Below are 25,660 nucleotides of genomic sequence, written 5' to 3'. Positions count from 1 at the left end.
AGAGTGTAGAGAGGGGAACATCTGGCATGGTTTCATTTAAAAACAATAAGACTGCCAGGACCTTTAACACCTCATTAATACCAGTTAGATTGTGTTTCTTTAGTTTATACAAAAAACTAATAAAAAAGCCAGAAATACCAAACCAACTTTAAACTCCAGCTTCACATTCACTGTACAGATATGACAGCGGGATAGCTGCATTCCCACAAAATGTCCAGCTATTCCTTTAATGAATACAATAATACATGAGCTTTTAATTAAAATTTAAAAAATAAAAAAAATAAAAAGTCCAAAGCAGAAGCTTATTGAGAGAAGAGATATACTGTATGTATCACATCATCTTTACCAAACACACTTTGTAAAAAGAGCTTAAAAAGTGAAAGACAGGTGTTTCTCCTTCCACTTTGAGCCACATTAAAAACCACAGAAATTTCCTGATTAATCAAAAATGACATAAACTTGCAAACACAATAAGAATAAGCCCTCTCTCTTGTGATTGGTAGACGCAGATATCCATCCAACTGTTAGACTACCGGTGAAGGAGCGCGGACTAAAACGAGCACAAAATGGGCTACTTCCTAAAAAAAAAGCAGCTCTACTTTCCATCTAAAGTCAAACAGGAAAGACAATTTAACAGTCTTTCTTCACAGCCTTTTAAAGCCTTAAGCAGAGTACAAAGTGCTCAAATCGCACCTAAAGACTCCCGTGTATGTGTGTGTGTGCAGGAGGAAGCAGGCTCTGAGCGTTGTTTAACAATAAGGATCATTTCTACACGTGAGCTGCCACTTCTAAAGATAACATACAGCCACTGGAAAATCAAAAAGGAAAACTCGAAAGAAGTATAAAAAGTACAATCAACATACGATGAAGGTAGACCATGACGGGATAAAGAGTACGGTCGGAAGAAAAATGGCTAAGTGATCATTGAAGCAAAAAAGGCACATGTTTTTTTTTCCCTTTTATAATAAAAGACGTGTGTAAACCTGGAAGAGGTCAGCTTGTGAAAGAAATAATCCTTAGAACGATGGATGTCTCTTAACAGTCCCATAGATTTGTTTTGTATTTTCCAAAGTTAATTAGCAAAACCAAAAAAAAAAGAAAAGCCACTAAATACGCTTTTTAAATGACTATAAAACACACTCTCCCCCCATGTGACTGATAAAACATTTTGTTACAACCTCCTATAAAAACTAAAAGTGGAACATACAGTCTAAAAGCCTACCGACGAGCATGTTAAGCTTCGCTACCCTCTTGGGTAACATCAACCTGGGTAATTGTAGAAACTGTCATAATTTGAAAATGTAGAAAATACTATCAGAACCTGTACATAGATATTTGTTCAATCTATTTTAGATAACGTTCTGAATTTGAAGGTAAGAAACCTGAGATGACGTTGATGTTAGTCTAGTTCTTCTGTGATTATCTTTTATCTTACAAACAAGTCCTAATCATTGTTACACACTACATCCTACACTGTTCAACAAAACCAAACCTCTTGTGCTTGCCGTTTCTACACAAACATCTCCGCCCTCTCCCATCAGACCCGTGAGCCACTACACAAGAGTTGCATACGTGCTCCCAAAATACATCATCCGCGCCTGGGATCCTCAAGTCTTCTGGGGTTGGGGTAAGGGTGGTGAGGTGAGATTATGTGGTGGGACTTTTTTTCTTTTTCTTTTTTTTTTTTTTTTAAGGCATTGTGTCTGTTACGGGGGTGAGTCATCTCTGGTGGAAGAGCAGAGGTTTGACGCTCCCAGCCTTGAATTTTGGCAACTGGTTGCTGATGATCTCTGCCAGCATCTCTGGGAACTCCACGCTCAGGGATTTATTCACAAAGGTGTAGAAGCAGAAACTCAGCAGACCACCGACCATCTGGAGAGAACGCAAGAGGAGGAAACATCAGAACGTGATTAACATAAAACACATGCAAGTGTTTCCTGAATAATGGTTTAAAACTATGAGTGGCATTTTAAACAGTCCATCAAATATACAAATATTTCCAGCGAGCAACAAAAACTGGCTTGAAAACATTTAAGTCAAAGTTACAGTACAGCTGCTGCTCTCATGTAATTCAATTAACATACACAGAAATACAGCCTGAACTCTTTCTTGTCATTTTCTTAAGTAGTTTGTTCTGTTCTCTGTCAAGATGATCCCTCCCTGCTTTAATAACGCTTATCCACTTTGTGGGGAGGACAATCCATGCCTAATAGAAAACCACAATGGAACACCATCTTTTATGCTTTTACTACACTGGCAGTGTGTTTTTAGATTAGACTGAAAACTGGTGCCAATCTGATGCTTTCTAGATAGTAGTGTGATCAAAATCTGACCATACTTTTCTGCTTTTTATTATCCCATCAACAACACTAGCTATAAGTGCCCAGCGTGTTTTACAGGTGGCCTATTTCTTAAGGACATGAGTGTCAGATACCACTGATTGACTGTACATACTTATCCACCTTAAAATATTAAGGCAAACATTTCAGCTAACAGCTCTTTGGGAATCACCTTGTTGGTACAAAAATACTATGTTACTATTATTAATAAAATATTATTTTACAATTAATACTGTTCTGTGTTATGTTTGACATCTTTTAAGTAAAGAAATGGGAACAAATTATGTGTTTTTGGAGCAGGCTGCTAGTAACAAACTGCTTAAAACCCCCATAATTTAAAATGTGTTATTTGTAGACAACACCGATTCATTCCGCGTTTCACTTGTCTGTGTTAAGTGACATTCTTAACTTTCCTCTGAAAGTTGTACGAGGAGTGAAAGTGAATGAAAAAGCAGCCAATGTCCAAAAAACAAAAAAAAAAACCTTTGAAAAGCCTGTAGTGTTACTGCTCAAGACCAATTTAGAAATTACAAAAAAGTCCATCTTCTTTTAAGCAAAACATAAAGAAATGAGGGATGGATCAAGACTTGTGCACAGTACCCTACACTGGCTGACAATGCTACATGCAAACCTACAAAACAAACTGCACCAGCAATGTGTAGCTTTGATGGTGGGTTCACCAGTTTCACTTCGAGTATTAAATGAGCCTTTTTGTAGTCTTTTTTTTTTAAGGTCCTGATTGCATTCTCAGACAATTTTTGTGCCGGTATGTTAGCCCTCCACTAGCTTACTCCTTGCTTCTAAAGCCATATCCCTTTCACACAGCTGCTTCTGGTTCACATTCAGCAATCTGATAAAGTAGGTTGAGTTCCTCCTAGATTGGATATTTGGTTTCTGAGTCTTTCGTTAACTTCTGGCATCGTGTTAGCAGAGGTGCCAGAGCAGGTGATCACTGATAAGTGACGGGCGATGTGATCGGCTCGGGCTGCTGGCTTTTTATGCACAGTTTCCAGCTGAGAGTCAAAAGCCAGACACTGTTCGTTAATACTGTCTAAAGTTTATTTTCTCCTATCTTTTCTGTAAGTGGCGGTCCATCTGCACTGGGGGTTAGTTCCAGTTTGTTCCCCACAAAAAGGTGCTTCTAGTTTATTATGAACCTCAGTGAGTGTCTTTGATATATCACACTCTCTTAATTGTCGACATTAAGCAACTGAGCAAACCCTCCACAGATAGTTTCTGATCAATTTTGCTGCACTTTAGGAAGTACTATCAAATCTGTACTTCTCTGTTTTGTATCACTGAAACAAGTCTCCCTCAAATCTCTCTGCACTTTAAAATGATTAATCTGATTAGTCACAGATAACAGACCATTGTTTAAGGATTTAGGGACTGCAGATGGTCAATAACGACTTGCACGGATAGGTTTTGGGATCATGTGCTCAGTCTTTGTACCTCATGCATGGAATCCAGCAACTTGGTGAGCTGATAGAATCGCTGCCAGTTCTGGCTGGAGTTCTCCTCACGCTTCACAATGGCTTTTCCTAGCTCCTTGATATACGACATGCGAATCTCATCAAACACTGCTTGGCTCTTCAGGCCGTCCTTTGGCACTGTGGGAGAGGAGGACACTCAATGTCACCATCTTGGAAATAAAATCAGGGGAGTGTGCCTCACTTTTACTGCCCGTGTCTCACGCTACAGCCATCACACTTCCAGGTTTAAACCGCAATCACGGAAGGGCATTTTAAACACCATTAACTACTTAAAACATCCATGCTGTGAAGGACACAAACAGCACCTAATGACTATCCAAATAGTCTACAAGGCAGAGATCTAGCTCTAAAGACTATATAAATGTGTTTAAGTATTAAATGTAGTCTGGCACCTTTAATTCTGCAGCACTAAATGATCACACACACCACAATGCAGTTTTGTAAACTTCTGTACTCAATTAAAACTACGTATTAGTTTAACTGAGAAAGTGCTGAGATGTGCCTTGTGCATCCATCAACATTGTCTATAGTATTGGATTGAGATAATGACTTTTGTAACATAGGTTCAGCTGCTCTCAGGTGGAAGTCTGACCTGTGCTGAGCAGCAGCAGGACCTTCATGCACAGGTACTCATCGTGGGAAACCTGCAGCCGAACAAACTCGCTGGAAATCTTCAGCATCTGCTCAAACTGGTCGGTCATGTAGGGCAGCTTCATCCTCTCCCTGGTGGGTTCAGACAGAGACATTTCAGAATATTTCTCCTGTTGTGCTACCTGTAATATTTCTGTACATTTTATGTCCATGGTCATGATGTAGAAGGGTGAAAATCCATTTTTCCATTTAGTACAGATCATTACAGTGATCCATTTATATTGTGAGTTACACCAAAACATGAAAACCTCAAAAATAGGATATAGAATAAACTATCTGCTTCTATTAGATATTATTCTAAGGAAGGTATTTTAAAGGGGTAATCTCTGCTGAGGCTAGTGTCCTAACTTCCAGTTGATAAGTGATCCTCCTGTGCAGTGTCTTCTCGAACACATGTGCTGCCTCTACACCAAGCTTTGTGAAATACACCTGGGCAACGTTTGCGACATGTCGCTGACAAACAAACTTGAGGTTACTGGTCCTTTAACCTCGGTTCTCTGATAACATGATTGATGTTTATGGTGAATGCTCTAACAGCATTACCTATAAAATGAGGGTAGTTCAATATCACTCATCATTCAAGATGAGCCTCTCTTTATCTCTGCTACTCTCTCTTCTTTCAAGGTAAGACAGCTCACAGTGGAGTACAGTGACACTTAACTTATAAATCCCGGCAATGATTGACTTCAATACAATTTCATCTTGTATAAACAGAGCCCAGGAGGTGTCATTCCCCTAAAGGAATGAGCACAATGACACACAGGTAGCTGCAGTCCTTTGCTAGTTAACTTACATAATCCGGTGAGAGAGCCACTGTTTAGTAACAGGCTTGCCAACATGGGGTTAGCCCATGAAGCAAACAACTGATCCTCATGTGCAAGGCTTAAGGCACCAGTATTCCCCCCACATTTGATGCTTCGCACGCCACTGCAACGTCGTCATGCAGTCGCTTCTATTTATGTCTGCTGTCAAGGTGAAGGAAGCTACCACAGCACTCTCCCGAATCATAAGTGCCCACACTCAGAAGATAACGCCACATCAGCGCCAGTATAGGAAGGGAAGAAGTTTAAACCAGAATCAAAGACTTTACAGTCCCAGAAAGTCTCACAACACACCAACGTGCTAGCAGCATAACCGCCGTGTTACAGGGGCCATGGTGAGCATAAAAACAAGCATTAACCCCAACAGGCTTGGATGTCTAAGTTAACATGATCCCACACCTGGCTGTATGGCGAGGACTAGACGGTGACTGTCAGAGAGGAGCCATGATGGCATCTGATGATGAAGGTATTCAGCTGGACAGTTAAGGCTTCAAGTTGAAAAGGAAAAAATTGTATCACCCGAGTATAGTTGGTGAGTGCTTGTTCACAGTTGGTAGCTAGGTGAAATTTGTTGCAAAGAGGGTGCTGCACCAAAAACCTCCTTGTGATTGTTCTGGCTGAAAGCTGTCGCCAGCATGGTAGATTCCAACTTGTGTGCAAACAAAAGCCAACTATTAGCTAAGTAGTAGGGGCTTGTGTAATATACTTGGATATTTATATTGAGCCATTTGTATATATTGGAGCTCTGTTTACGGACAAATCTGCATCTTTCATACAAACTACAGGTGACCGTGGCAATCAAATCGTGGTTTTTAGTGCAGTGCTGTATATCTCCTTCACTGCCAGCAACTTCCAGTGACCAATTCCCCACTGGTTTAGGAATATGCTTCTTTTTTCCCCCCTTTACTACCGTTGGTTACCAGATCTCTAGGTCTGTGTAACTGGTACAGTTAAACAGTCAGCTGAGAGAGGCCTTCTGGGTAAAATAGGAAAAGAAACTTAAATGACATCTGATACTGAGCTATCCTCATTTATAGGGAAGCAGCATGATTTTGTCTCCAGTACTGTTTGGGTAGATAAAAAAAGAGGGTATGAAGACAATACTAAGACAGCGTTCCCCATGGCGGGACAACAAACAAATGTTTGAAAGAGATTATTTTTGGCAAATTATGACAAAAGACAGGCAGCAAATGAGGTTTGTTTGGAGCTGACTAACAACAGAAAACACACCCTTGTCAGATATTAATTATGATCATGCTAATTTTAAGCTTCTGATTAGGGGGAGAAAAATGAAAAGCAAAAGGCCTATTATAGCCCTAAGCACGATAGCTCTGACAACGGCTCACTGCTCTCAGATTCTATAAGAAGGATCAGACACAGATTACTAGTAAGAGCAGGCAGACACAGTTTGAATGTTGGTAGATGGGACACACAGCAGAGAGCTGCTCTGATACACTTCAACAAGCAGATGTTTGTGCTTGAGTCACCTGGTCATCTATGTTTTTACTTTAACAATCCCGACAGCAGTGACACATTATTTCACTTATTTTAAATATACACCGGTCTAGTTGTCCTTTAGGTATCAGACGATTTAGAATGCTTAGCAATACTTACTCATTGATGACGAGGTCTGGCGCAAAGCAGAGCATGTTGCCGTTGCACTGCTGGTAAGACCTCCAGCCCAAACTAAAAGTCATGAGGAAGAGCCAGGAGTACTGCAGCAGAGTCATCTGGTCATCCAGGTGCAGGTTCCTGAAACCTGAGGGGAAGGACGTGGAAATACCTTAACTGGTTTTCAAAGCAGTCACGATATAAAATAATTATATTCATTTTCCAGAGGTGGTCTGTGGTTTACAAGTAAAATGCTAAACAACTGTTTGCACAGACTTTAAAGAGGCATCACTGTTGGCGAACACACAAGACTATGCTTAACACGGAAAACACCCAGAGTGACATTTGCTTCAGAAAGACAATAGCAACCAGTGAAGCTGTGGTTAATACCACAAACATGATATTTCTGCATTAGCATGTAAAACAACAAAGAAGCTTCTCCTCATAACATAGCTTAAAATGTTAATAAAGGACATAGTGGAACTGTCATTAAAAACAGGTATTTTGGAAACTACACTGAAATAAACTACATGGAGTTACAGAACATGAAGTCCTCGTTACAAAGAAGAATCTACATTTGAGAGTTTGGCAGTACAAACAAACCGCAAAGACAACAGTTCGCAGAGATGTGGAAAAAGTGATAAGGTCAGATGAGTCATCTGTCACTATATTCTCTGAAGGTGGGCGAGTGTACGTGTGGTGCACGCCAAGAGAAGGGCACAGTAGGGTTGTGCAGATGGTCAAAGTGACTGATGATAGCTCGCCAATCAAGGCCATTTTAGCTCATTTTCCCTTTCATGCATTAAAATACCATTAATATGATGTTCAGCATAAATCTACTTATTTCAACTAATTAGGCTAAAATGAAATGTTGATGTGTAGACATCTCTTCATGCTGAAGTGAGAAACAAACTCATAGATGTGCGTGTTTCTCTCTCATTTGTTGCATACTGATTTGGTGTATGTGGGCCACTCGCTGTACTTTAATGGAGGGTGGATCGCACTATCCTAACCTCTACCCTAACCCTTAACCTCCTCTGTGGGATCCCACAGGGTGACAATCAGACCGTCGAGCAAAGAGGCCAGCCCTACAGAACAAACCTAAATGCTTGACTGCAACAGTTCTGGGATTTGCTGGTTCTGTTTAGCTGTTGGGGGCATTTTTGCTGTTGTGGTTTGGTTCCATTTGTTCCCTTAGTGGGCACAAATCAATAAAATGTTCTTCTAAGTGTTTGTCTTTTCACCGTAATTAACACCAGTTGAACACCAGTGGGAGGTTTTGTAGCAACATGTCAAACATGCCAGACTCTTTACCACCATCATCGAAACACCCAAAAATGGAATATCTTTGGGAGAAACGATGATCTATCCCCCGAGTAGCATTACAGAGACTTGAAGCTGTCCTGCTTCAATTCAGTTTTATTTATATAGCGCCAAATCACAACAGTCGCCTCAAGGCGCCTCAAGGTGTTGGTGACGACACCTTGCTAAGACCCTTCAACTTATCACCTGTCTTTACTATTTATACTTTACAAATTCCCCACCATAAGCTTAATCACACCAAGCACCACTAACCTGGCAGGGCCTTGGCCCACTTGACGGCAGAGATGACCTGTCGGCCTCCAAGCCTGTTGAGGGTGGTCATGAGGCGGGTGGAGTTGTCGGGCAGGGTGCTGTCGTAGCCAGCGTAGATGGTGTCTGGCTCTATCGCCTTCAGCAGGGATAACATTGTTGGAACGAGCTGAGGCATGCACTTGGGTACGAGGGAGCGGGTCTCAACTGGCGGTGAAGGTGTAACCTCTGGTGGGTTGCTCTGCTGGACGCCCTTTAACCGATTCTTCTTTAATTTGCGAGCTTCGGGAGACATAACAGGGGTGAACAGTTGCAAATAAAACAACTCAAAGCATCTGAAATATCCATGCGGGTGCTGCATACCTTCCAGATTCATGCCTGCCATCAGACACTTTCGGAATCGGCAGGCTGGGCAGTTCTTCCTCCTGATTTTGTCTATTATGCAGTCATTCCTCCCTGCACACAGGTAATTATGTTGCCCTGCAGCACACAGAAGAGAAGATCCATGTGTTATTTACCTTAAATGTTAAGGCAAACACTGCAGGCTAAATCTAATGAGGTGTTTCATGGTCTTTTAAAACATTAAGGCATCAACTTTAACATTATAACCCCTGTATTTGAGCTAACATGAGAGGCAAACACTAGTAATTACTGTGTAACAGGAGGCAATAAATACACAACTGATGATATTTTAGGGTGTTGCACCTTCTACTGCTCTCTTGAAGAAGACTTTGCAGCTGCCGCAGGTGAGAACGCCATAGTGGCAGCCCGAAGCCTCATCAGAGCACACCAGGCAGATTTTATGAGTCCCGCTCTTTCCTTGTGTGGAGGATGTAGCGGTGCTCCCTTCCTGCCTGGAGATAGAATTGGAAGAAGCAGCATTTTTATTTATTTATTTATTTTTTAATAAAACACAATTTCACACACAGTGACATCTCGCTAATGTAATTTTACTGCATGCCAAAAGTGTTTAAACTGATTCAAATCAAACAGTTGCAAAACACAATCAAATTCATGTAAAATTCACAAACTGCGTGTTTACACAGTGCTATTTATGCAGCCTTGTCCTATCCAGAATTGAGCTGTAGTTCATATTTATAACTCTGTGCTGAAGCTTTGAAGCAAATAAAAAACAATTTACATATATATACACACTCTAGTGACTATTTTTGTAAACTCTGGTTTGATCTCAGCATCTTGAGTGAAGAAAACTTTAAAGTCCCAGCCCTTAAAACCTAAATTATCTCAACATCTGCGGTCACATCCTAAATCCGGTGGTTTTCATCAAACAGCCCTTCTTCCTGTGATTGAACCGCAAACATTTCCAGACCCGGTCAATACTGGTTAAGAATGCACTTGCTCAAAACCGCCACTAGAGGACTTTGCTGCATTCATGAACTTTTCTAACCCAATGGCCACAGCAATGACAACGCCCACACTGAGAGGATATGCAGCCTGAGACGTGCAATAACCGTTTCTGTCCATATGTTTACACATCTGCTGCTGCAATGAAAACTATTGTATTTGACAACAGCTTCTCCTGAACACCATCACTGCACACAACAAAACACTTATTGAGGTTATTGGCAGAGGACTCAAGTTCACTTTTTGTTATACAACATGAGGGTATTAAGATGAAAGCAGGCATTCATGCACTTTCAATGGACAGCGCAGGACCGGAAAACCTGAGTAAAACATCAAAGCATCAAGTCCAGAAGCATTCATAAATCTTGTTACAAAAGAAAGGCAAGAAAACCAAAGAAGCACGAGATCTGTGAAAGCTAAGCTCCCCTGACAACACACTGTGGCCAATACATGTCAGTTTTCTATAATCTGTACAACTGTGTGATTGTTTGAGCTTTCATTTTCTCCGTCTTTCACCGCACTGTTTTCTTACACCTCAAACTCAAACCAGTGTTTACTTCCAAATCTCGTTTTAATTAGGAGAGCCGAATGCCGAAAAGTGGAGTGTTACGTAAACAACTCCCTTCTGGTCAGCTGTGAGCGGTGAACGCAGCTTAAAGAGAGTGAACACAGCCACTAAATTCACGAGTAAGCCAGGAAACCGGCATTTATGATTATTTTGAACTTAAAAACAAATGTTTTTAAGAGTAACACGAGCAGGATTTCAAAATGTTTGAGGTAGACTACGCAGAAAGAACATTATGATAAATGGGCATGGTGCAATAACAACTGTTTTTTAAGCCCTGAAAACCAGATTTATCGTCCCAGCTTAAAAAAAACAATGCATCCCAGCTTAAGTAGGTGCATTACTTGTATAAATAAGAAACAATCAATCATTCATTTGCAACAGTTGAAAAGGGAAACAAGAAATTACCAGCAAATCCACATTCAACAAACCAAACAGTGGGGTAATGGTTTTGCAGTATGTTCCCACTCTCATTATCCATCAAAGTTACACCAAAGAAGTGACTACTAAGCCTAGAGATATTTATTTTTTAACTGATTTAAGGCTGATGTGGGCTGCACTTTAAAAGAAATATTAAAACTACATGCCCGTATTATAGCTCAGTATGTGTGATGACAGAGAGCAGAGCCTCCCTCATCCCTCCGTCTTTTCAAGTATTCACAAGAAAAACTAGTTCTGCTCAGTTATGCTTTAAATCAAAGGCACCACCTTGGTTGAAGGGTAATAGAGATGGCACTATTATCCTGTTATTCTTCAAATACTGCCTTAAACGCCAAACTGCTGTCAAATGACTAGGAATTGACCTTTTACGGTTTGCACTGGACCTTGTTTATTACTGAAAGGAGCTCCACTTTGCAAAAAGCGTTGCATTTTTCACCTGTTTGTACATTATCACATAATCCCTCTCATGTTATTAGCGTATTCTTCTTTGATTTTTATTCATACACATTTTGGACACTAAAATGGTTGCATAAAGTTTTTTATATTTTGGATAACATGATTACCATTTACGTATCAGCAATACATTTGTATTGTTTTGATGATGTTCCCTTTTAATCTGCCAATACAAATATTTAAAATAGTCACATTTATGTAGCAGCTGAAGACTTTAATAAATTCTGATATTCACTGCTTTCCAGATCAAGGGTCCAAAATACTGAGGATCCAAAATGTTTCAACATTTTAATTAAAGTAAGTCTTGACAGCAGGAATGAGGTGTTAGTGCTGATATGATGTGTCGGGCTATTTCCATATTTGACATTGCATATTACCAAACATCTCCACTTTGGTCTGATCGGTCCAAAGGACACTGCTCCAGAAGTCTTATGTTTTGCTAGATGCATCTTTGTGAACCTAAGCTGTGCAGCCATGTCATTTGTCAAGAGGAGTTTTCTCCTGAAACCCTTCCAAACAAGCCATGCATGTTCAGTCTTGTTATAATTTTACTGTCATGAACTTCCACTTTTAATATGTCAAATGGCTCTAGATGGCTAAAGAAAATGGTAGCTCTTGGGTTTTTTGCAGTTTCCTTTGAGCATTGCACTGTCTGACCATGTGCTGAATTTGCAGGGATTTCCACTCTTGGGAATATGGTTGCACTGTGTTAATGCACACCTGAATGTTCCTTATCAGCAAACTGCCTGAAGGTCTGCTTTTATAGGGATTGTCACACTTGACAAGTACATCTGATTAGCAACGTCTGGCTGCTACAAACTGTCTTAATTCATATGAAAACGATAAAACTGTAGTTAATTTTTAAGATGGGATCTGGAGGTGGCATTAGCAAGTTCTCTCTTTGCAATAAAGTCCTGTAACAACATCCAGGACACATCATGTCTTCTCAACCATAACTTCTTGATGTACTGTCAGGATGCAAAAACTACACTGCTCTGCTTCCAAAACAAACTTTGCAAATAATCTTTTAGTTTCGATTTGTCTTGTATTTTGAGAAACAAAACTAATAACAGTGGGACCTGAAATTTTGCAGAAATCCTATTAAGGTGGATTGCTCCACTGGAATTTTTCTCAATTCAATCCTAAATGGTTGGATTTGAGGGACTTGATGACTGACGTGGAATAACCTTTGCATTCATTTGGGATCCCAAAGTGAGCCAACAGAAAGTTATGTTATTTTCTAGTGCTGCTCACTTTGCCCTCTCTGCAGTTCTTCCAAACTAACACAAACAAGCCAAGGTCGGGGTATGTCCTTGACCTTGACTGGTTTTAACCTCACTGAACTTTGGTTTATATTTATACACTAACATCACCTGAGAGGGACGGTTGCACCATCTCTACTTTAACAACAAGATCAATTTGCCAACCATGTAATAAAAAGAAAATGTGACTTCATGATGCATTCAAGTGCGCATTGTAAACCCCAAAATTCATCCTGTAATGACCACGCATCTTTTTACACTTTATACCCAGAGCACAACTCATAGCCTACCAAAGTTAAGGTGACCCTAGTTAAGTAAACAATATTTTCACATTACCACTGAATCAAATGTGAAAATGATTGTTAATCCTCAACAATTTCCAAAATGTTTTACTCACTCTGCCTTTTCCAGTGCATTGTTTAAAAGTTTAACCTTTAGCACTTTTCAGTAATAACAGCTTGTGGCTGCTTTCAACAAAAGCTCTAACCTAAGCACAAAGAAAAAACAAAAACAATAAGCAGAAACTCTTAACAGATGTATAAATATGTATGCAAATATTCAGAAGAATGCCTCCAAATAACAATGCTATCGTTTCACCCCTGCTGGATGTGTTAAGAAGCTACGGTTTGCCAAAATGTGTCCTGTAACAAAGTTATTAGGTGATAATACGTCGCTATTATATTTGCAGCCTGTTCCAAGCTTTAGAGTTTAACACAATGCTTCAGTGTGGCTATACCAACACACTATACTGTAGAAAAATATAAAGAACCAAATATAAAGCCAGGATGCTTTGAACAACAATACTATATACAGTTTTTTCCCATATTAAGCTAAAAATCAAATCAATATTTTCTGCTCTCTCCCTTTAAAACATCACCAGTTCTCCACACAGGCTGAACTACAGCTTTACTGAGGCCTATAGATCTGAGAGGTCATGGCTGTGTGGGGGAAATACCATCTGCTGCACAGTTCGCTGTTGTACTTGTCACTGAAGATAATGTTTCATGATTCGGGTCTATGTTTGAGGTTTGTGCCACAGCATTTTGGATCACTTATAAGGCCTCTGGATCGTACTGCATGATGGGTAAAAATAAAATAAGACCACGAAGCCCCCAAATGAGAGTGTAGTGGCCTGCACGATGGGCGGTGGCTGCTAATGAGTCTAGACTGATGATGATGATGTCAGAGGGTTTGTCCTTGACTGGTCCATTGAGATGGTGTCAGCAGAGCAGCTTTACTAGAAGGCTTTGGACTACTGGCTTAAATCCAATTACTGCTGCTGGTAAATGCTTGCAAGAACGACAACAATGTAACCCCGAAGAGAAGTTGTGGCTGTCTATGACACTCTCAAAATCTCATTGTGAAATCAGCTGATGAAACTGAACTTCACCATAATATGAGCTGCAAATCTGTCTTTGTGGATTGTCAGATGCAAACCACTCAAAGCTGCAAGGCAATGTGGGGAGACCAAATTTCCTCTTTCTGAAACCATCTGCTGAAGTGCGTGCTCACAATCAACAGGAAGTTCTTGCATTCCCTCTGAGTGTACTCTCGGTCAGAGCTCAGACGCAGAACAAAGGCAGAGACACCCTGAGTGGGGGCTCGCCTTCAACACGAGCAGCGCTGAGAAAGTTAGCTGCTTAGGAGCGCAATCAATGAGCCTGGGCGTTAAGCAGGCAACACACTTGTGCTAACGCAGGTGTCCCAATGCCCTGCTTAACAATTCATAATCCCCTTTAAGCTGCGTGCATCACAAGGAACTTGGCAGCCCCCTACTCTCTATACTCCACTGTCTGCCCATTCAGATTATCAGTTATTCTTCTTTTGCAGATGATAAATCATTTGAAGCTTTTCTTACACATATTTTTCTCAATCAAACTACTTGACCTACTTTATAACCAACCACTGCAAATGAGTCATCGCACTGAAAAGATTATGACCAATCATTTTACTGGATTTGTCAGCCTCACTTGTGATGGTTGCTTTATTTTACTGGCAATTGCAGCTACAAATATGGATTAACATCATCCCACAAACATCTCATCTTCATCAGACGTTTGGAGCAGAGCCGGTAGAAGTGTATGAGGAAGTACACCACTGAAATATAGAGGAGAACTGGTTTGTGCACTCTGAATCGTTCTCATATGCAGAACAATTAAAGAGGTTTTATGAGTGAGTGACAGGATTTTTTTTTTCTTTCTGGGCTAGACGTTTCAAAAATATCTATGATGTATGGTGTCTAATAATAACAGTATGTCTTTATACATACTGGTGCTACGCCTTTACTCAATGAGGCACGCTGTCAAGGTACAGTGAACACGTGAAAAAGCATACTATTTCGGTTTTTACATCTACATCAAGTTTTCTCATGGCTGTTGCTTTGTTTCATCATACAGGCACTCTGGATTGTCCCTCTGTGTCACTGTCCACAAAGGGCCACTGTCTTCCTCTTCGTGCTAAATCGGTTTCAATAACAGTGGCAGTTTGTAGCCCAAAGCAGCAACTACTGCTTGGCTTCGAGCACCAGAAGAGGAAATTAGACTCAACTCGCTGCTAAGCATAGGAAGAACAACCCCCTAGGATCCGAGTTTCCATACAAGTTTCCATAATAGAAGCTGTTCGTACGTGTAGGTGGGAGGTAACTTCCTGGCTGAATGAATTGGATACTGTAATACCTTTAACTGGGTATTACTGGATGTGGGAGGATCCCATTCCCAAAAGTTTGACTTGCTGACTCAACAACTTCACTGAAAGGAAAAAAACAACAACAACAACAACAACAAAAAAAGCACATAATGCACAGAGTTAACCTAGCTGTATCCTCTTATCCTCAATATGGGGAGTTTCTGTAAGCCTATTCAGCATCAAAACTCAACAAAGAGTAAATATAGAAAAAGCAGCACTGTGGTTACAGGGGAATGCAGTAATAACGTGAAAGAGACTGGAATGGCTGGCATTTGATCTGGTGCATTCACTCGGCGCCAGATGTGGGGAGGCGGGAGAGAAAGTAGGTCAGAGGAGTGAGAGCTTCACGGCTGTGCTCTGCGGTCTGCCTTCCTGCCTCGGTGCTCATGACACACCCACATGCACACATACATGCGCGCACCTACACATTCATGAATAATACACATAGTCAACAGAAAGAAATGTCACGCACACACACACACACACAAGAAGAAGCGATACACAGCAGTTGAAAGCTTCTGCTGACGGTCATGGTCTCTGCCCTTGACTGCAGGAAGTAAAAGCAGGGGACAGAGGGAGAAAGAGGGAGCGAGAGGTAGAGGACGGCTGAGCGAGTAGAGGGGTGTGCCGCGGCAAGACTGTGCAGTGAACTGGGACTCTGACCAAAGATTACTTTCTAAACACAGAGTTAAGGCACAGAGGTTAGTATAGGCTTACAAGCAGGTTTTATTTAAATACACACAGTTATATATAAATTAATGACTGACCACAAATAACTCAAGTATCAAACCAGCTTTTAAACCACAGCTGGCACTCATGACACCAGTTTTAGTTCACCAATACAACTTAAACACACTTTCTAACTTCAGATTGAGGCCCACCACTGCTGCAACGGTTTGATAAGGATCTCACTAGCTGAACAGGTCTCTGCAGTGTCTTATAAACACTGTAGCTATCATAATACACAGCCCTGAGGGCAGGAATCATACCAACATTTTGATCGGAAGAGCACTGCCTAAAATGTTCACATAGAAGCTTTAGCTGTTTGTTTCTTTTTAATGCATGATAAAACATTAAACAAAGGCATTTTCTGTGGAAGAGAAGAAGCTCCTTCAAAGCAGCACCTGTGTTGAATCAAAATATTTTCAAGAGATTTACTCTCCCGAGTTTCATTCAGCTGTGAGTCATAGTCAGTTTCCACAGTAGACTCAGTATTCCCACATGTGAAATTCTCTGGAGAGTTACCACGTTAGTGAGATCACCGTCTCGCCCAGGCACTGCTTCATTCGCCCCCATCTTGACTGCACACGAGCTCAGAGTCAGAAGGTCAGATTCACTAAACGCTGCCTGTGCAGCGTCATCAAGTCAGGTGGTTAACCCTGCAACCCAAACATTTGTGACTTTGTAACAAATGTTTGGGTTGCAGTAACAAGACATTTGTTGTTACTATAACAACACATTTGTTACTCTGTAACAAATGATTTCTTTTTAATTAGTTAATGCACCAAATGTGTTCTCAAATCACTTGTTTGAAAGAAAATCTCAGACTCCACTAGAGTATCATGCAGAAAAATGCAGCCAATCCCCATGGCTGCTCCAGGAAAGTAAAGTGTGGCTTTTTTGGCCAAAAAAATAACTTAAACGAGGGATCCATTACGAAAATATTTGCTTTAACTTTCCAGAGAATCTACTTAATAAACAGAAAAACTGAGCTAAAGGAATTGCTTGAGCGGAAACTTGAATTTAAGGCCTTTTATATGTGTGAAAACCTAACTCATAAATCATCCAAATGCACACATAAAGTGAAAAGCAGATGCTGAAGCTACACAAGACAACTCTAAGTGACAACGGCTCTATTCAATGAATCAGTTTCATTACGCCTGCAAACAAAGTTCCTTGAATAAATGCACAAATCTACAAATACTAATCTGCAGCATGCACCAACAACAACATAATGATAGACAATATGATTATGCTACAAAAACTAGAGCTCATCTTTATCCTACAACAAGACAAGATAATGTCAAAGCACAAAGTACAAATCAATATTTTAATGATGCGTCTGTTGTTTTGGTTAACAAAAATATTAATTATCTTTAGTCCAGTGTATTTGCCTTAGTGGGAGCAGCACACCAACCCAATGAAAACCCCTGAGATCCCAATAAGCCAAAGGGGAAAGCTAATTAAACACAAAATATTTACATTATTATTTTTAAGATAGTTTAAATTATGTGCCGTTGTTTAGCTTCAGTGCAGTCTGAGAGCCTTTTTCACCATTTTCTCTCTTCCATTGCCATGTGTGTCAGCACAGAAGATACCATTACTCAAATTGATGACTGCCTACTCTAAAACCAAAGATGGATTAACAATGACAATCCCAAATGTCTTTAAGTACCCGTGTTAAAAAGATCTTGTGTCTGAATGTTCTTTAAGCTCTAGAATAACCTCAAAACTCGCTGAGATACACCCCGCAAAAAGTAAATCTCCAGAAACCACTGCGGCACAACTTTGGAAAATGACCAGAAGACTATAAGTAACAGCTTAAGTGTTATTTATGGTATTTGGCTATCCAGAGTGACGGACTGGTTATGCAACTCTACACAGATGTGCTTCTGTGTAGTCCAATTAAAAAAAAAAAAAAAAAAAGCACACAGCCCAATGGGGATGACCCTCCACAAAGGATAAATCCTGCTTGGTTAAGAAGTTCTTCTGAACATGTGAGGAAAGTTCAACTGATACAGGGAGAAGTGCCAAACAAATTAAGAAAAAAAACACCATGAAAAGTAGAGGTGGGAATCACCATACATCCCACGATATGATATTATTGCAATTTTTTAAAATATTTTGCGATATTCAGATTCTGTACGTCAAGGTAAACTTTATCAATATTCATTTTATCTAATATCAAAGTCTCACACTCAGTCTTTCTCTCATTTCAGTCAGTTTTACTGTTGACAAACTGAACGGTTTGTATTACAGTCTAGTCCAACTTAACTGAATGCAACCATCTGGTACAATTATAGCTATTCTGAACTATGAAATTTATGATAACTATGCAGCCCATTCAGCAACTGAAGAATTTGAAAGTAAATTAAAACAAAATATAATTTTACATTAAATAAAAAAAGTTTTAAACTTAATTAAAATAAAACATGTCTTAAATTAAAATAAGTAAACTGTCATGTTTATTGCTGCCAAAAAAAAAAGTTAAACACATTTGGACAGTGAAGGAATGTCAGGATTCTTGCTCAGAAAAAGGAGCTGATCAACATGCTCTGAAGTCAGAGCATGTTCCATTCCACAAAAACTTTTTTGTAACAAAATATTGATTTCTGCTGTCCCTGTATCGATACATTATTAGCAAACAAAATATCACGATACTACACAGTATCGATTCTTTCCCCCACCCCTAATGAAAAGCAGAGGTAGTGACTGCAGTGGACAGTTTTCATCTTTTTTAACATTCTCTTTTACTTTACTACAATCCTGTTCTTTGTATAATAAAGCTGTGTTCCATCTGAAGGGAAGTCTGAAATCCTGAGTTCCCTGTCGTACTTTTCAGCTGGAACACCCCCTCAAATCGGACTTCCTACTTGTAAAGTTGGAGCGGTTCCACCAACCCCAACTTTAGTATCAACGTTGGCAAAAATGAAAGCAATAGTAAAGTAGTAGAAAAGCAGTAAAACTATAGAGCTTGTAATGTGTACTAGCGCTGTTGTGCATTTGTGGCTTACAAAATAAGCCATACACTGAATACCAACCGGACTTTATTTGTAAATGAGCAACGGTGATGTTCTGAAGTGCAAAAAACCAAAACTAAACAGAAATTTGCTGTACACCAAGTACTGCTAATGAGTGCTCTACCATACGCTATCGAGCAAAACAAATGCTCTTTTCTGACTTGACTCTGATTTTCTGAGATGAGAGCTAAGCTAAACTACCAATAACCACATGAACATGAAGACAACTATCCCACAGACCAGCTGTCTGTGACACTGCCCCGTGGTAAAAGTATAGACAGCTGCAACAAGTAGAAAACTGTCTGCAAACCTATGCCCAGAATTTGCACAGAACAATCTCACAATCATGCCAGTGTCTTTAGTTATCTTTGGAACTTGCATGTTAACAAGGCATAAGGTTTCCTTTCCCCTACATCTATATTTTTATGGTTTCATAAAAGGCTGAAGAAGCACTCAGAAAAAATAAGGTGGATTATTATCTATTGAAGGAATATATTTATACCAGTTCCATCGATCCATCACGTCTGGTGGTCAAAACTAGGCATGACATGATGAGGGTGTGTATTTCCCAAAATAAACAAAGCTCCACATTTCTTAAAGTGACGCATTCGCATTCTTGATTAACTGCAAACAGGTTATCTACGAGTCAGTTCATCATACTATAATACAACGTGATGCACGGAATTCACAGCGGACGTTTGAAACTAATGGACAATGGACTCATGTTAGGAGTCCTGCACAGAGAAACCCAGCAAAAATCTACTGTGTGTGCTATTTATAAAATGTGCCATTTCAGGTCGGTCACTCAGTGTCACGCAATGCCCTCTGAGCCACAATTTTAGAAGGAAGCAGCAGTGGCATTGCAGCGTGAGAAGTTTTCTACCTAATGCAAACTGCCGGGTGACCACACAATCAAAACACAGCCCAGTGCTCAGTTCATTTCAAGCCAGTAAATGTAACACAACCAGAGTCAAACAAACACCACACAAAAATTACTCATACACACAGACTCAGACACTAATAAGATAGTCATCAAACAGCCAGAGGTGCACACAAAATCATTTCGCCTCACACCACACGGACAGGCATAATCCCATGCTTAAACACACCTTTACTGTTCACAAAGACAGGACGATTAGAGGCTCAAGTGAAATGAAGCTGAGGTGTATCTCATGTCTGAACTCATCTGTTCCTGCTCACCAAGCAGTGTGACAGCTGTGGAGATGGCACCATGCATCATTTGCACAATACAAACACAACCACATCGGTGGCTGTGTTGACAGGGTGCACCAAGTTTTAAGCTGATCACTCCCATATCAGATAATGAATCAAACAGGCGTGAATGTAAAAGAGATGCAAATAAAGCAGACAGTTAGACTCTCTGACACACCTCTGTTTGCATGTCAGCCTCGGAGCTGAAATCATAAAATATCTGCAGGGCAGCAAAGTAACTACAAAACAAAATATGCTTTGTAAGGCCATGTGCACTGCAAACACTGTGATTCCTATTAGCCAGAATGCAAGCTCACTGGAAATAAATCATAGGAACAGAAGGTGTCTTTCCTACCCCCCTCACTTCTCCTTACACAGAAATAATTTGATTATTACATTACGGGCTCAAATAATCTGTTTAGACCATGATCCTACTTATCTGTCCTCAGGTTTATTTTAGCACAAAACAGCTGGAAGAGCTACTAAAAATGACTCATTGAACTCCCTGACTGGGTAACCTTACTCTTATAATAGAAAACAAAAGAGATAGTGGGATTAGGACATAAAAACAACAAATCAGAAAACAGTTGATCACAGAGTGGAAGTGAAACAAGCTATAGAGACTCATACTGACACTCTTGTCAAGGAAAACAAAAGGATGGCCTGTCTGATTCGAATATAAGTGGAATTCCCCGAGCCTTTAACAGCACATCCTTCCTTTAGATCTCAGCACTTACTGCTTCTGGTGCAGCCACATCCTGTGGCGACCATCAGTCTGCCTCACAAAGCAGGATTAGTAGGTTAACTATCTTAGAGGTTAAACCATGCTGAACCAAAACAAGTCAAACAAAAAACGTCTAATTGTATGAGTCACCAATTCTACAGAATAAGGAAACAGAGAAACAAAACCCATTGTAAATGTTACATATCATATTGTTATTTCTCATATCTGTATTTTTATTTAAATACAAACACTGGAGTGATAAACTGTGATTTGTGCCATATTGTAATATGGTTGTAATATGATTTTTTATGTATTTAGAGATAAATAAAAAAGGCTTAAAATAAATTGCAGAAATAAAGAACTTCCTCAAATGTCTCACTGTGGGTATAAAAATAGACCGTCTCTTATCGCTGCAAAAAAAAAAAAAAAAAAAAAAAAAAAGCAGGAAGTTGTACTGATCAGGAACTATAATAAAACTGCAGCAGTGGTGCTACTTTGATGTACACCATCCACCTAAACATCAGTGCCCCACACTAATAGCACCATCAACAGCAAAACTTTAATTTAGACATTTTTTTTAGCTGAAAACCCACAAATAATAGAAACTAACTAAAATACAGGGAAGAAATAAAGATTACAGACTGAAAAAGATGCAGGTCAAAACTCAATACAGCGACTCTTTCTATAGCAATTCACATATTTTCTTGATTGCTGATCCAATTCTATACAACTGCATTATTTTCACCTGTAACGCATTTACTTCTGTTCTTGGTATTGAAAAGTAAGCGTTTTACTTTGCTGACCCTTACTTTTTGAAGCTGATTTTCCTCCCAGGGATCAATAGTGTCAATGTAATGTGTTTAACAAATAAAAGTTTACTAAATGCTTTAATTACCCAGCATTTTATTTGATAAAGGTAGACGTGAGTAGCTGCTTGTGTGAAGTCAAAGTGAAACAGTCTGGGCTGACACCAATATCTGATAACCATTTTGTAAGACTGGTTTACCAGAGTTGCCAAAGTCCGATCTGAAAGCAGATAACAAAGTCTACCAAAGTTGAGACATAAACAAGACGAGTACAACTGAAACTAACAGTCAAATCACATGAAAATAAAAACAGCAACCGAATTTCAAACACAACTTTCTTAATCACAAGCAGCATTTACAAAAAAAAAAAAGAAAAGAAAAAGAAAGAAAGAAAGAAAGAAAGAAAGAAAGAAAAAAAAAAAGTCTCATAAACAAGCTATGAATATCCACCAAGGGGGTGCAAGGCTTCTGCAAGTAAGATCAAATCTGAGATGCAAACCCCCACTAACACTCTGAGTCAACTAACCGAGAAAAAAAAAACAAAAAAAAACACCCAATTAAAAAAAACAAGAATTTCAGCAAAGGATCTTGAGTATTTGTGGGCAAGTCAGCTCATGACCAGGCTGACTTCTGAAGACCACAGACCTGCTGCTAAAATGCAGTCTAACACTGCTGCAGTGGTATTTCAGCACTAAATACTAAATTTCTCTAGATGATATATATGATAAAAACAAGGCATTTTTGGCTTAAAACATAAAAGATAGTGGTTATTCAGGCATACTGAAATGAAGGGTGATAGGACACAGCTGATGTCGACAGTTGTTACCTGGTAAAGCTGGTGGGGTAGGAGGGGGAACTTGAGAACCCCTCACCAGCCCTCTGGACTAATGAGTTGTTACCAATACCCTGGCCTCGGTTCCAGATCCCACCGATGGTCGTTACTGGGAGAAACAGGCTGGAAACTGGCTTCTGCTCATTCTGCAGCGGAGTATCACTGCTCAGTGTGTTCACACCAAAGTGGTAGGTCTGTCCTCCTGAAGTGCTGACCCCACAGACTGAGATGGCGTTAGTCCCAGCCATGTCTCCAGAAGCCGTGCCGCTAATTTGGCAATAACTCTGTCCTCCAGAGGTCTTCTCCTGTTTAACCACACCTGGGGTGCAGAGCTGGATGAAGTCTGCATCTTTTTCTTTTTTCACCATTGCAGACAAAGTGGTTGTAGGGGATAGTGAAGTAGTTGTGGATATGGTAGGGCTGGATAGATCTGGACTGGTCACACTGTTGCCATTAAGGGCAACAGGCACTGCCCCAGTCGTGTTACTGCTGTCAACTACAGCAGGTTTTATGTCCCTCTCGGATGTCACTCCAAGCAAAGAATCATCTGCAAGAGAAGACAAAAAAGCATCATCCCCTACATAAAAATCTGAAGGGGACCCAGAGAGGTCAAAGTCCTGCAGCAGATCCAGAGTGTTGTCACTGAACAACTTTTGGTTCACGTCCATATCTTTCCCAATGGGCTCAAAGGCATTATCAAGGTCAATTGGGTCCTGCTCTCCTTTATCCAAGGAGAAATCCTCCGTTTTCAAAGGGAAGAAGTTGGGATCTGATCCCCCAATTAGCGAATCCATGGAGGACTGGGTGATGTCTGCCATACTGGCATCCAACTGGGACAAATTTTCTGATAAGGTTTGATGACCAAAAGTCGTCTGCGTCTGAAGTAACTGCTGGTGCTGGGGTCTCTGATCTTTGGTCAATCCCCGGGGCTGTGGACTGTCGATCAACGAGCCTACGGTGGCAGTGACAGAGGCAGAGGTGAGCTCCTCAGGAAGGGTGTTGTTGTTGAGGCCGTTGGGCACCTGTCCTGGCTGCATCAAAGAGCTGGATGGAAGAACGACAGAGGCGGGAGAGGTGACAGACATGGCACTGTGAGGAGCTACTCTCAACAGACCTCCCTCCTCGGGGCTTTCAGTATAGACCAGTTTGCTTAAATGGTCATCTCTTCTGTATGCTATCTTCTTCACTCCACCTTTATCCATCTTTAGAGGGGAGAGGAGACAGACAGCGATAAGATACAGAGTGCAAACACAGATAAATGTGCAGAAATGCTACGGAGTTCGATAATAACACATGCACAGAGCAGGTAACTCCAGTTATGTTCAAGACCAGAGGAAAGTTGCCTGATCGCGCCTGATACTCAACGAACTGCAACCGCTAACTACGCTAGCTATTAGCACAATATTGACATGAATGCACACATCTCGACCTCTTATCCACTGCAATTAAAGCAAACACACACATCGCGAATTAGACTACACACTGTATGCAGAGACTGGTAAAGTTAAGACAAGTTTAAGATTTCCCAGCGGTAGCTTCTTGCTAACTGTTGACATGCTAGGTAGCAATAGGCTAATGTCGTTGACACTAATATTAGCCTTCAAGCTAACGCAGTCCTTACAACGGCTGCTTTAGCATTAACTGAACCAACTAAATGTGAATAATGTATCGTATTTACCTTTGAAATGAGTGGTTGCAGATATCTGTCCACAGGTCGCCTGTCAACATTGTTTTGGTTGATACACCCTGATTGAGTCTGCTAACATTACTCCTGTCGCGGCGTATCGTCTCTACATTCCGACATCAAATGATACAACACACCCAGCCTCGGCGTTTTTTCAGCCGCCCAAATCAATCTAGCTGTAGATTTGCATGCAAAAGGTGAGATTGGTAACTACACTGATTGCCAGCTATCCCTTAGGAAAGTAGGCGCTAACCTCTAAGAAAAACATACAAAATGGAGAACTGGAAGAGGCGGTTCCATGGCTGACCTGCTTTACTACATGCAGCCCTGCCCGCTGCTGGCCGCACCGGGGAACTGCAGCTGAAGTTCCGATTTAAACTTCCAGAAAAAAAAACTATAAAACTGAGTCGATCAAATATAAGAAAATGGGTGCAGAACGACAGTTTGGGTTTTTTTGTTTGTTTGCTTGTTTTAATTACTGAATCAGAATTAGTGCCACAGTTACAGCAAAGTTCTGCTTTCTTGTACAGTTAATTATGTTTTGCGTGTGTTTGTGTGGGTGGGTGGTTTTTGGTGGAGGGTGGTATTCGTGGTTGCAAGAACATTTCCTCTCAGTTTTAAAGATTTCAAGAGTGTTTACTGGTGTGTAAACTCAGGTATGATGAAACACTGTGTTTATTAGTGTACTCCTGCAATATCTGTTCACTTTTTTGTTTTTTAAATTGAACCCATGTTTTATTTGTCCAAATGATTGAACCTGATCCAATATAAGTTACACCTAACGTCAGATTGTTATAAATATTCTAGAATGCTTGGGCTTAGTAGTTAAATAAACGAATAACTCATATCTAGAGATGCAATTTCCTGGTTTAATTTGTTTACCGCCCTCTAGGGGCTACAAAAGGGAACTGTGCGTGTTAGTTTTTATTAGGTAGGTTAATAGTTAAGCTGTTATTAATGGGCGTCATCAATCAAAAATATTCATGTTGAAATTTATTATGAAGCAAGAAAAAGATAGTTACCAAAAAAACTAAAAGACAGTTGCTGCACTGCTTATGCAAAAAGCTGCAAAACACATATTGGCCCTAAAAAAAAAAAAAAAAAGCCGGTTCACACTTCTGCCTTTTTATGTGGAAATACAAGTGGATGAAAAGTGGGCGGGAGAAGAGGAAATCGTGTGAGGCAGGTTGTTTGTGCATGGGGACAATAATTCTGCAGAGAGGATCAGTCCTATATTATTTTCCCCTCTAAAGGCTGCACAAGAGTGCATAAATTCAATGCCTGTCAGTAAATTTGCACAGTAAAAGAGCAGCGTTTAACGAGTGAACGGGGACATTCATCACCGAGCATACGTGTGTATTCAGATTTACAAACGAGTCTTAAATAATTTAAAAGAGATATTTT

At 40.2% G+C, this 25,660-nt stretch overlaps 1 protein-coding gene across 1 annotated transcript; it reads right to left on the bottom strand.

Annotated features, from left to right (window-relative positions):
* Positions 1–1,675: 1,675 nt before the first annotated feature.
* On the bottom strand, positions 1,676–24,567 carry nr3c1 (nuclear receptor subfamily 3, group C, member 1 (glucocorticoid receptor)). Its single transcript, XM_026191183.1, has 9 exons — positions 24,251–24,567; positions 22,567–23,774; positions 9,193–9,341; positions 8,851–8,967; positions 8,491–8,769; positions 6,919–7,063; positions 4,425–4,555; positions 3,792–3,949; positions 1,676–1,872 (listed from the first exon to the last, which is right to left on the bottom strand). The coding sequence occupies exons 2-9, from the start codon at positions 23,772–23,774 to the stop codon at positions 1,720–1,722; spliced, it is 2,340 nt and encodes a 779-aa protein (XP_026046968.1). The 5' UTR covers positions 24,251–24,567; the 3' UTR covers positions 1,676–1,719.
* Positions 24,568–25,660: the final 1,093 nt, after the last annotated feature.

This window comes from Astatotilapia calliptera, chromosome 2, assembly GCF_900246225.1.
Source record: "Astatotilapia calliptera chromosome 2, fAstCal1.2, whole genome shotgun sequence".
In the NCBI taxonomy this organism is placed as follows: Eukaryota; Metazoa; Chordata; class Actinopteri; order Cichliformes; family Cichlidae; genus Astatotilapia; species Astatotilapia calliptera.
This window is presented reverse-complemented; position numbering and strand designations above follow the sequence as displayed.

Excerpts from the sequence above, each read along its gene's own strand:
- nr3c1 (XM_026191183.1), bottom strand. The coding sequence starts at position 23,774 with ATGGATAAAGGTGGAGTGAAGAAGATAGCATACAGAAGAGATGACCAT. Across the intron at positions 9,342-22,566 it reads TACCCCACCAGCTTTACCAG|GCAGGAAGGGAGCACCGCTA; the intron begins GTAACAACTGTC and ends TTCTATCTCCAG. Across the intron at positions 1,873-3,791 it reads TGCTGGATTCCATGCATGAG|ATGGTCGGTGGTCTGCTGAG; the intron begins GTACAAAGACTG and ends CGTTCTCTCCAG.